General features: G+C 37.4%; 1 protein-coding gene across 5 annotated transcripts in view; it reads left to right on the forward strand.

Moving 5' to 3' along the window:
- Window positions 1-13,227, forward strand: part of LOC136035693 (probable glutamine--tRNA ligase) — a 97,544-nt gene that overhangs the window by 37,438 nt on the left and 46,879 nt on the right. For all 5 annotated transcript variants that reach the window (XM_065717625.1, XM_065717627.1, XM_065717626.1 and 2 more), the window contains 2 exons: window positions 5,092-5,237; window positions 11,317-11,503. In XM_065717625.1, the coding sequence (XP_065573697.1) occupies window positions 5,092-5,237; window positions 11,317-11,503 (333 nt within the window). The remainder of the gene's footprint in view (window positions 1-5,091; window positions 5,238-11,316; window positions 11,504-13,227) is intronic.

Below are 13,227 nucleotides of genomic sequence, written 5' to 3' on the forward strand. Positions count from 1 at the left end.
AGCGTCTCTTCTGAGGGATAATCTGGATTATATACAAAATGAAAGCAGAGAAGATACCAAGACCTATGTACAACATAACCTCGTCATGCTTGAAATTTTTGTGTCATCGCATGGCTGTCTTCAACAGAAATACTGCTAGAAGGTAAGTTGAAAATGGGGCACCTAGGAAGAGCCACTTCCCACTAGGTGAGAAGATAGAGCAGACACTGAACCCTGGGGAAGATCAAGACAGCTTCAGCAAGAGATGTTATAATAATAGCAGGATCTGTAACAAAAAAAAAACGGATAAGAGGGGCCATAGTCAACCCAAATGAAAAGCTGCAGCCAAGCAGAATCGATAATCCAATCCAAAATATGTCTCTTTTGTCACTCACAAAGGGTACGAACAATGAAAAAGAACAAGAAGGCTGTTTAGTGGTGTAACAATTTGTCTTGAAACCTGGATGCATGTGCCCATTGTCTAAAATAGGAGCAGTATTGCCAAGTGCTATACACATTCAAGAGATTGCAGAAATGTTAATACTAAAAGGGCTTTAGCAAGTCAACAAGTGGAAAGCTGTCTCATAGTTCCCAGTACGCCCTGTTGCCAAGAAAGCAAAGAGAAGTGATTGAACAAGAAGCAAGATATTAATCTATACTGACACAACCGAACTGTTGAAAAGACTATCCATGCTCCCCCGATGATCGTTGAGCAAGTTAGTAAGTCGAAAAAACAAACAGTATATGTTTATTGAAAAGTCACAAAACGAATATCGAACGGACCCGTATGAATGACGTGAATAATAGCATGTATTAAGGAATCTTATTTGTATTTAGATAAAATCTAAATTCAAGTGACAAGATTATGATGAGGCTGAATCAAGGCCGTATCTAGGGGGTGCCGGGTTTACGCCCCCCCTCCTCGAAATTTTTGTCTGACTGGAATTGTAAATCAACATATTTTTGATGCGTCTTTTAAGTTTTTTTTTTGAAAAAACTGATGGATAGGGCCTGAGCCACCCTTATGAATTATTCCATATTCAGTCACGTAGTAAAAGCTATGGTCTGTACAAAACTTGCAGGTTTTACTAATGGACGAGTCCCCTCGTTGAATATAGCCTATTGAATCCACCTATTGAGCGTTGAATGAGCCTATGACTCAGAAATTATTTACAGTCGATGATCTAGTGGAAATTCCTTAGGAATGATTGAGCAAATACTTCAACTATGTGTCGGAAAACAACTATCATGACTTACAATTTCCTACTGTGTAGAGATTCAAAAATCCTTCTTTTAAGTAACCCTTTAAGTAGTCTGCTTCACAAACGTTACTGATTAGATTCCTTATTGTGTAAAACATTAGAAATAAATGACGGTGTTATTAAACTAAAACCAAATATAAACGTTATCTGAAGTCGACACGTTACCGCGGTATGGACTTCCCTGTGAGTAGGAAAGTTAAATGATGATACTATGACAAGTAACTGCCTTCTACCTTCAGCTTGGTATAAACATTATTCTTCGATTTTTTTGGTGATTAACTATTCAGTCCATTTTTTATATAATCGCCTTCTTACCCCTTCGATTTAGATGAGGAGGAATCTGAATTAGTGTCGGGTTTCAATACAGAATATATAGGAGTCGGCTTCGCTCTAATTATATTATCAGAATATGCTAGCATTCTTTTTATATCTTTATTATTTAGTGTATTATTTGAGGGGATAAGCTTTCTGATATTCTGTCTAGTGGTGTACTTTTACCTTTGGAGACGCGGCTCTTACCCTCGTTATCGTTATGATAACTTAATATATTTATGCTGGAAAAGTGTTTTGCCTGTATCTTTAATATTCCTTTGCCTTTATTGAAGTTTCTCTCAAGGGGGTTAAAACTAAAGACCCCTGGTTGTACAATCAACCTTATTCTGCTTTCAAAACAGATGCTTTAATCGGCCAAGGGTCTTACCTTACTTTAGTGCAATGCTTTCGCAACGCTATATAGTGCCCATATCCTTTTCTTCCTTAATTGATGCTGTGAAAAGTTTAAAATCTGATTCAATAGACAAGGATGGTATTTCTAAGATGCATATGCCGATTGATTGTACCCCCCTTGTGTCTCACTTTCAGCTTCTTTTTCAAATGTGTCTATGTACTTCAAGCGTACCTGAGAGTTTTCTGTGTGGCACTGTTTCGTCAATTTTTATAGGGGGAAAATCACCGACTGATTTTTCCTTCTATCCACCTATTAGTGTCTCTTGTAATATTAGCAAGGTTTTTGAGTATATCCTTCTACCTTTTTTGACTAAAAATATTAATGAGGGTGAGAACCAATTTGGTTTTCGGCATGGGGTGGGTTGTCAGCATGCGTATAAGATTCTGTCTTCTTTACTGGCTGATAATTCTTCCAAGGGCAATGGTCTTTATAATTGTGCTTTGGATCGGTCCATAATCAGCTCCTTTTTTCTAGCATAATTCTGGGGTCAATCTCTCTGTTATAATGCTTATTAGGTTTTGGTATTCAGATTCTTTTCTTCAACTAAGATCTGCACCAGACACTATTATAAATGTACAAAGAGGAGTTAGGCAGGGCGGTGTTCTGTCCCCTAAGCTTTTTGAGATTTGTATTTCTTATGTGCTGGCTAAGATTTCAGGTACATACCTTTCTGGTCTTGCGGATGTTTCTTATCTTGCGTATGCGGACGACTTGCTTCTGATTAGCCGTTCCAAACTCTGGTCTTTCCCCCCTTCTTAATGATGGTAATTCAAAAAGAATCCGGATAAATTTATTTCAAATTTGGCAAATTTTTCCTGTGTCTTCCACCTTGGACAAAAAACCGGACTCTTGTTAGAAAATTTTTAGTTCTTGATATAACTTGAAAGTTGGAGATTCTTCACAGAAAACTCTCCAGTACAGCTTCTGCGCGCCTATCTCCTCACTACCGTCTTATCCGTTTATTTTTTTATTTTGTTTGTGTATTTGTTTTTCTCTTTGTGTTTTTTCATATTTATTTTTACTCCACCATATTTACTTTATGTATCGTATGGGTGAAAAATAAAATAAATAAATATTCAGGGCAGCATCCAAAAGGTTGATGGTTTACCGGGCTTGAACCCACCCTTCCGAAATATTTCTCTAACTCGTAAATCGATCTTAAAATTGCAGGTAACGAGCTTAATCCCCCTCCCAAAAAAGCCTGTTGGTAACTTCAGCCCAAACAAAATTCTTTCGGTAACCCTCTCCCCCTGAAGGAAAATTCTGGAAGCTGGACTGATGCTGCTAAAAACTAAAAAAAAAATTCCAAAATTGATTTATATATCATTATAAATTTTATAATTTTTTTTAAAATATCATTTTATATTGGACAAGATTTTACAGTTTCAATAACTTGTATTTTTTTTTAATATGTGTTCGCGTATTTTAATCTTTATATACATTATCATACATTTTTAAACTTGTTTTTAGTTTACTATACACAAGTATAATAACAGTTCCAATTCATTTTCATTTAACTTGTCATAATCTTTGCCCTCTAACCCTGATGCCTCTTAGAGAACATTTGCAGGGATCGTAGGATTGTAGTTCTTTAATTCCAAAAACTCTACTATCTTTCACACATTGTAGTTATGTGTTCATTTTTCATTATACAAAATTATGTCGAAACCTTTTTTTGTTTATTTGTTGCGAGAGCAACACTTTGGTTTTGTCGTGTTTTTTTTTTTTTTTTTTTGTTCCTAGCACCCCGATTTCAGCTTATTCCTAGAAAGTGGTAAGGGTCTAACCTCTGCGGTTTTTACGGAAAGTGTGGACCTTAGGCCGGATTGATGAATATGACTTTACATTTTGAAAAGCTTCGTAGAACTCTTGCCTGGGGCCAAAACGGATGGTTTTTGCTTATCCTTGAGCCAGAGCCTATAGTGTGTGAAGTGAAGAGGAGTTGTATAGCCTATGTCAGAGAGGACTATCTGAAGTTATGCAGCCAAGCTTTCGTTTCATCAAACCATGTTTCTGCTTTCGAGTGGAAAGCTCCGTTCTAGCAGGCAAGCAGGCAGGCACCAGTTTCAAATTGAAGATGGACTAAAATCTATAAGTGTTAAATATATGCGACAGTTACCCTGCCCCACAGCCAATATATCTTCTTTGAGTGATAAATAGAAAAATTTAGAGAAGCAAAAAAGCGGCATTTTCCCACGGGTCCGAAAGTGCTGCCATCTATTGTTTCTACCCATTTCTGTTCGTGATTTCAGCTGAGTTTATCATTCGGTTTTTCGCACTTGGGATTGCGGTAGAGAAATGGTATCAGATGTGCCTCTTAAACTTTAAAAGTTCTCTCATTGCTAAAGAAATTAGAGTTTATCCTTTGCTCCTTTCTAAGTGATGACGTTAGAAAGTTGGCCTACGGCAAAAAAGTCAACTTTTGAACTAAGACAGATAGATTTTTTTTTTCGACGGCAGTCGATAGCTTTTGATGAGCTGATCAAAGTATATGTCATCCATTTTTTTGTACAAAAATTCCTTCATGAGATATACCAGTTTGAAAGTTTAAAGGGGTTGACAACTTCAGTAGTAAGGTACACACTGAAACCAAAAATAGGCCGATACCAATTGTGAGACATATAGGGAAGTTGTAAGCACCAGTCGGCTGTTAGCTCATAATCATCCTCGGCAATGAGGGGTTCGCAACTCTTACTAGTTGGTGTACCTATTTTTTGTTTCCGTTGTATTTGATGGTAAGACCAATTTGGTTCCAGTGGTAAGACATGTAGGGGACTTGTAAGTAATAATCGGCTGTAAGGCTACAATCATCTTTAGCAATGAGGAGTTTGCAACTTTTGCGAGTTGGTGTACCTAGTATGTATTTTAGCATCCTTACAGATTAACAACTTCAGCGTTTAGTCGCAGCGAGGAAACAAAACCAAAGTGTTGCTCTCGCAACACTTTACTCGGCGAAGCCGAGCAAAGATTGCCGCAACACCTCACGTTAACCATGCAACGTAGATCTAGTTTAAATTTTAATAGCTATTAAAATTTTATTCGTTTATTTTTGATTTTTGAATTTGTTCATGAAAGACTAAGGTCTTCTGTGTTTTGGTGTTTTATATCTTATTTTATATTTAGCAAGTGATAGTGCTGCCACAATGTCCGAATTATTGAAAAGGGTTAAATTTCATAAGCCTGGGGAAAATGATCACACCGACGGATATATCCCAACACCGAATACTAAAAATCTTCTAAAGAAACATTTGGAAGAGACAGGAGGACAGGTAACTTTACAGTTTTTTTTTCTAGAATATTTCTCATTTCAAAATGGTGTATGTCTGCCTAATTTAATCTACCTCTTTTCAAAGTGGTCTATATATACCTAACGTTCGTAAACCTCAACCAATAACTAACGCTCTGTAAACATTTTTGTCTCGTATTTATTATGATTATTCATTTAGAAAAAACGTTCTCCAGAAAGAAGATTTGAAAGGAAAGTAACAAGCAATAAGGACGGGCAGAAATAAAGTCATGTAATAATTCGACCTTCAAACTAATAGAAATTGCCATCATTGTTACGTAAATGCATAATGTCCGTAAATATCAGCCAATCACAGCTCTAGAAACAGTTATGTGGTGTTATGCAGAGAGTTGCTAAAGCCTGAAGGTAAACACTTTCCAGGGCCACACTGGCTGTACACGGCGTTTGATTAAAAAAAGAAAAAAAATAATTAAGAAACTAAGAAAAGGAGGGTAGGCTTGCTGGACGTCCTTCTCGACATATCTGCTTTGCGTTTTCGATTTTGCTTTTTTCAACAGGCAGAAAGTTTCCCTCATTTTTTAAGCTTCTTAATTATTTTTCTATTTTTTTTATTAATAGTCTGAAGGTAAGCGAGTATTATCACACCGTCATAGGATTCATTAAACAGACACGGACTTTACAGCTCATTTTGATAAGTATGCGCTGTTTTGTCTCTCAAAGTTTGGGTGGGGTGACGAATTTGCAAGTTTTTGGATTTTCTTATGAGGTTCAAATTTTTTGTTGGCGAAAAGGAGCAAAATATTTTTCCGGCCTTCAAACAGAGTATACATCACTTTTTTATGTCACGTCAGGACATGTATTTTTATGGCACTTGATATTAACCAAGTGACATATAGCAATCGCCAATTCTGTCTGTCTGTCTGTCTATCGGTCCCGGTTTTGCTACTTTAGGCACTTCCAGGTAAGCTAGGACGATGAAATTTGGCAAGCGTATCAGGGACCGGGCCAGATTAAATTAGAAATAGTCGTTTTCCCGATTTGACCATCTGGGGGGGGGGAGTGGGGGCCCGGTTAATTCGCAAAAAATAGAAAAAATGAAGTATTTTTAACTTATCAGCGGGTGATTGGATCTTAATGAAATTTGATGTTTGGAATGATATTGTGTCTCAGAGCTCTTATTTTAAATCCCGACCGGATCTGATGACATTGGGAGGAGGTGGAGGGGGAAAACCTGAAGTCCCGGTTTTGCTACTTTAGGCACTTCCAGGTAAGCTAGGACGATGAAATTTGGCAAGCGTATCAGGGACCGGACCAGATTAAATTATAAATAGTCGTTTTCCCGATTTGACCATCTGGGGAGGAGTGGGGGCCGGTTAATTCGGAAAAATAGAAAAAATGAAGTATTTTTAACTTATGAGCGGGTGACTGTATCTTAATGAAATTTGATATTTGGAATGATATTGTATCTCAGAGCTCTTATTTTAAATTGGGACCGGGTCTGATGACATTGGGGGGAGTTGGAGGGGGGAGACCTAAAATCTTGGAAAACACTTAGAGTGGAGGGATCGGGATGAAACTTGATGGGAAAAATAAGCGCAAGTCCCAGATACATGATTGACATAATCGGAACTGATTCGCTCTCTTTGGGGTAGTTGGGGGGGGGGGGGTAATTCTTAAAAATTAGAAAAATTAGGTATTTTCAACTTACGAACTGGTGATCGGATCTCAATGAAATTTTATGTTTAGAAGGATATCGTGTCTTAGAGCTCTTATTTTAAATCCCGACCGGATCTGGTGATGGGGGCGGGGAGTTGGGAGGGGGAAACCTAAAACTTGGAAAACACTTAGAGTGGAGGGATCGGGATGAAACATGGTGGGAAAAATAAACACAAGTCCTAGATAGATGATTGACATAAACGGAACGGATCCGCTCTCTTTGGGGTAGTTGGGGGGGGGGGGGGTATTTCTGAAAAATTAAAAAAAAATGAGGTATTTTTAACTTACGAACGGGTGATCGGATCTCAATGAAATTTGATATTTAGAAGGATATCGTGGCTCAGAGCTCTTATTTTAAACCCTACCGGATCTGATGACATTGGGGGGGGGGAGTTGGGAGGGGGAAACCTAAAACTTGGAAAACACTTTGAGTGGAGGGATCGGGATGAAACTTGGTGAAAAAAAACACGAGTCCTAGATACTTGATTGACATAACCAGAACGGATCCGCTCTCTTTGGGGTAGTTGGGGGGGGGGGTTAATTCTGAAAAATTAGAAAAGATGAGGTATTTTTAACTTACGAACGGGTGATTGGATCTCCAAGAAATTTGATATTTAGAAGGATATCATGTCTCAAAGCTCTTATTTTAAATCCTGACCGGATCTGGTGACATTGGGGGAAGTTTGGGGTGGGGAAACCTAAAATGATGGAAAACGCTTAGATTGGAGGGATTGGGATGAAACTTGGTTGGAAAAATAAGCAGAAGTCTTGCATACGTGATTGGGATGAAACTTGGTTGGAAAAATAAGCAGAAGTCGTGCATACGTGATTTACATAATTGGAACGGATCTGCTCAATTGGGGGGGGGGGGTAATTCTGAAAAATAAGAAAAATGACGTATTTTTAACTTACGAAGGAGTGATCGGATCTTCATGAAACTTCATATTTAGAAGGACCTCGTAACTCCGATATCTTAATGTAAATCTCAACCGGATCAAGCGTAATTGGGGGGGGGGGGCAGTTGGGGGGACCGGAAATCTTAGAAAATACTAAAAAGGGGTGAGATCAGGATGAAACTGGATGGGAAGAATAGAAACCTGTCTAAGATACGTGACTGACATAACTGGACCGGATCTGCTCTCTTTGGTGGAATTGGGGGGGGGGGGTAATTTTGAAAATTGAGGTATTTGTAACTTACGAAAGGGTGACCAGATCTTAATGAAATTTGATATTTAGAAGGATCTTGTGCTTTAAAGTTCTAATTTCAAATTCCGACCAGATCCTTTGACATTCGGGGGAGTTGGAGGGGGAAACCGGAATTCTTGGAAAACATGAAAATTAGGGTTTTTATATCTTACGAATAGATGATCGGATCGTAATGAAATTTGATTTTTAGAAGGAATTCATGTCTCAGAGCTCTTATTTCAAATCCCGACCAGATCTTTTGACATTGGGGGGATTTGGAGGGGGAAATCTTGGAAAAACACTTGGAGTGTAGGAATCGGTTGGATAGAATAAACAAATGTCCTTGATACGTGATTGACAGAATCGTACTGGATTCGCTCTCTTTGGGGGAGTTGGGGGGAGGGGTTCAGTGATTTGGCGAGGTCGGTGCTTCTGGGTGTGCTAGGGCGATGAAAATTGGTAGGCGTGTCAGGGAGCTCCACAATTTGACTTGATAAAGTCGTTTTCCCAGATTTGACCATCTGGGGGGCAAAAGGGAGAGGAAAAATTAGAAAAAATTAGGTATTTATAACTTACGAGTGGGTGATCGGATCTTAATGAATTTTGATATTTAGAAGGACTTTGTGACTCAGAGCTCTTATTTTAAATCTTGACCGGCATTAAGCCTCTTATTTTCCTTTTTAAATCAATCTATTGATTCCTAGAATTTTGTTAGAGCTCATACCATATGATCTCTTGGCTCTTTGCTCTTCTCGCCTCGTCACAAGTGCCATATGAGCTCTTAGCTCTTGTTTATGTATGTCTATGTCTCTTATGTGATTTATGTCTGTCAGCTTTTAGGCTATTACAATAATGATTCTGGATTAAATCCTTGGAATACTAAAAAGAAGTTCAAGTGCCCTCAGCCAGTTGAGAATAGACCAGTCCACTAATGCTCACCATTTAAATTGCCAATGCTAACCATGTTAATCCTACCAATAGGAGTTAAATGGTTAGTATTTCACTTCTATTGGCAGGAAGGAAAAGGCCGGAAGGAATACCTGCCAATAAGAAGGCAAAGAGGAAGAACAAACAAACGAATAATTCACCTGTGTCACAACAAGGTTTCTTCAACAATTATTGCTTGCCGGTTGGAAAAAGACATGGAAAAAAGAAAGGAAAAAACATGAAAAAAATCAAAACTTACTATCAAAAGATTGGGATACATTTCGAAGTGTGGGGTTGGAATCACAGTTTGGAGTATCCAAACTGGATGGCACATGCTACGCATGTGGACGCATGCTACCTGTTTGGAGAACCATACAAGATGCGCAGTACACATGCCTTTTTATTTAATGTCTTTGTCTTTTTATTTAAAAATGTCTTTTTATTTAAAAACGAAGATGATAATTTTGGAAATAAGAACAAACACAAGATAAAGACAACAAAAACAAAAAACAAAGAAGATCAGTGAAACGGATATTTTGACGATATACAATAAGTATGAGAAAACAGAGAACCATGTCGTCTTTTTATCGGAAAAGAAGTGCTTAGATCAATTTTTTAGGCTAAATTTGATCCTAGGAAAGTAATAGAACAAAAAAAAGTAAGAAAAAAACTGAATATAAAAAGGCGAAAACATAAAAAGGAAAAAAGAAACACTTATTGACTCCAACAAGCTTTTTTTAACTAAAAGTAACTGGCGCCACAAACTTAGGAATACAAAAAAGACGCTACTAGACTGTCACCTCTACTTTTAACATCAATAACAACACTCTTACATTCCCTAATATCTTGTGTTGAGTTAGTTTTGAGTTGAGTTAGTTGAGTCTTGTCAGTTTTTGAGTTACAAAAATATAATCAACAAGGTCAGACGTCCTGACGGTAAGGCTTCCTCAGTGTTAAGAAATCAAAACCATTGTAACTTAAAAAAAAAGGGATCGAAATGAAAAAAAATAAGATAATAAATAAAACCATGAAAATGCAAGAAATAAAATATGAAAGTACAATATATTTTACATTTATGAAGTGCTTTGTAACTATTGTATGTATTCGTTTGATTTTTTTCTTTTTATTCTCTTTTGATTCCTTCCTTTCTTTACATTCTTATGGTTAGAATTCGGTAAATATTGATTAATATACTTAAATTTCTTGTGAATAAAATGAAATTACCAATCGAAGCCTTTTTTATGCTCTTTCAAAATATAGCAACTGTTTCTGGCGCAAATTCAATTTAACCTAAGTTAACCCTTCTAACCTTACCCAAATATATAGCCCATATTATATATCTCCCATGCGTTTATTGATTCTCGAATTTGTCACTGTCTATTCAATATATGGATAAACCGGTTATTATAAGAGTGACACTAAAAGTGAATGACACTTTAACCTGTATCTAAAACAAGAGAAAAGGCAAAATATGTGAATTATTCAATGTTTACCTTGGATACATTCTTTCTGTCTCAACGCTGAGGACGCCTTTTTGCAATCAGACAAAATATTCCTATATTGAATTTTTTTTTGGTCTTCCTACTTGTTGGAAACCTACTGTTGGTTTTCATTCATTATTCAACTGAATGCATTGACAATCCATATCGATCCATATCAATTATTTACACCCAACCATCCTTTTTATTTGGGTTATTCAACTGAATATGTGTTTAGGTAGAGTTAAAAGGTATTTTACGTAGAATTTTGGTAATTTTTCCACAGCAAGACGTGAATCATCTCCATTCAGATGTAAAACTTTTGTTCTGTTTTTAGGTTCGATCTCGTTTCCTCCCGAGCCCAACGGTATTCTCCATATTAAAAATATCTTGTAATTTCGAGGATCTTGTCCACTCTCTCTTTCTAAAAATTACTTTATTTGTTTTTATATATCTGATCAGCTGAGATCTGAGTTGTAATATACTTAACTTTTACGGCAAAAGGTGAATGGCCTCGACTGTAGATTTATAATTTGTTTCCTTTTAAGGTCCGACTCGTTTCCCTCTCAAGCCAAACGATATTCTCCGTATTAAAATATATCTTACAATTCCGAGGATTTTGTCCACTCTCTTACTAAAAATTGCTTAAATTGTTTTGCAAATATCTGTTTTTTTAAATATCTGATCGGCTGAGATCTGAGTTGGGATATACTTAACTCTATGTGATGTACTTAACTTTTACGGCAAAAGGTAAATGAACTCGACTATAGATTCATAAAAAAATTTCCTTTTAAGGTTCGAACTCGTTTCCCTCCCGAGCCCAACGGTATTCTCCATATTGGTCATGCTAAAGCGATTAATATCAACTTTGGTTACGCAGCAGCCCACAACGGAGTCTGTTTCTTGAGGTATGATGATACAAATCCAGAAAAAGAGGAGGAAAGATTCTTTACAGGAATTAAGAACGATGTTGAATGGTTAGGTATGGACAATACCCTCCCTTTTTAACATGAAAGAATATCGATATAGGCTATGCGCAAACCCCTTATTGGTATTAGGCTAGATTCTGCCAGGGGCCAAATATCGGAAGTTGGGTTTTGTATCCATTCAATAAAAAATGTCTTCGCGTCGCTTCTGCTTTGGGTAAAATTTAGATTTTTATGGCACTTGGCATTTACCAAGTGACCTATAGCGATCGCAATTTCTGTCGGTCGGTCTGTCGGTCCCGGTTTGCTAGTTTGGGCACTTTCAGATAAGTTAGGACGATTAAATTTGGCAGGCGTATCAGGGACCAGACCAGATTTAATTAGAAATAGTCTTCCCCAATGCGGCAATCTCGGGGGGGGGGGAGGAGTGGGGGACGTTTTTTCGGAAAAATTAGAAAAAAATGAGGTATTTTTAACTTACGAACGAGTGATTGGATCTTAATGGCATTTGATATTTAGAAAGACCTCGTAACTCGGACCTCTTACTTTAAGTCCCGACAGGATCCAGTGTCATTGGGGGGAGGGGACCGGAAATCTTGGAAAACGCTTAGAGTGGAGAGATTGGGATGAAACTTGGTGGGAAGAATAAGAACGGTTCCTAGATACGTGACTGACATAACTGGACTGGATCCGGTCTCTTTGGGGGAGTTGGGGGAGGGGACCTAATTCGGTAATTCGGAAAAATTATAAAAATGAGGTATTTATAACTTACGAGCGGGTGTTCGGATCTTAATGAAATTTGATATTTAAAAGAACCTCGTGTCACAGAGCTATTATTTTAAATCCTGACCGGATCCGGTGACATTGGGAGGAGTAGGCGGAGGAAACTGGAAATCTTGGAAAACGCTTAGAGTGGAGAGGTCGTGATGATACTTGGTGGGAAGAATAGTCCTAGATACGTGATTGACATAACTAGATCGGATTGGCTCTCTTTAGGGGAGTTTGGGGGGGGGGGGGCTAATTCGGAAAAATAGAAAAAATGAGGCATTTTTAACTTACGAACCAGTTATCGGATCTTAATGAAATTTGATATTTAGAAGGATCTCGTGTCTCAGAATTCTTACTTTAAATCCCGACTGGATCCGGTGACATTGGGGGGAGTTGAAGGGGAAACCGGAAATCTTGGAAAATGCCTGGAGTGGAGGGATCGTAATGAAACTTGGTGGGAAGAAGCTCTTGGCTCTTCCGACCCTGTCATAAGTGCCATATGAGCTCTTGGCTCTTGTTGTTTTGTAATAACATATTTATGTTTGAAGTATTAGTTTCAAAAAGCCTTCTTTTTGGTAGTTTTACTATTGAATGTGTAAGAACGATGTTGAATTGCCTAGGGTCCGTTCTTTCTTAAGATTAAATAAAATAAAAGTTTTTTTTAACTGAAAGTCTATATATTCTGTATATATAATATGACTTTTAAAAATATTTTTTGTTTTGTACGTGAATGTCGACATTCACCGGTGAATATCCGAAAGACCTTTTTCTTTCTCCTTGGATTTAGTCAGCGTTGCTACTCAACTTTCTCAATTTAGTGCAAGGCTTGACAATGGCATTTTAGGTTCGGTTGGTTTACCTTAGGTATCTTACCCATTTCTGATATTAATTAAATAAAAAAAAAAACAGTTTTTTTAACTGAAAGCCAGAAGCGACATTAAAACTTAAAACGAACAGAAATTATTCCGTATATGAAAGGGGCTGTTCCCTCCTCAACGCCCCGCACTTTACG

This window comes from Artemia franciscana, chromosome 14 (genome assembly GCF_032884065.1).
Source record: "Artemia franciscana chromosome 14, ASM3288406v1, whole genome shotgun sequence".
Classification (NCBI taxonomy): domain Eukaryota; kingdom Metazoa; phylum Arthropoda; class Branchiopoda; order Anostraca; family Artemiidae; genus Artemia; species Artemia franciscana.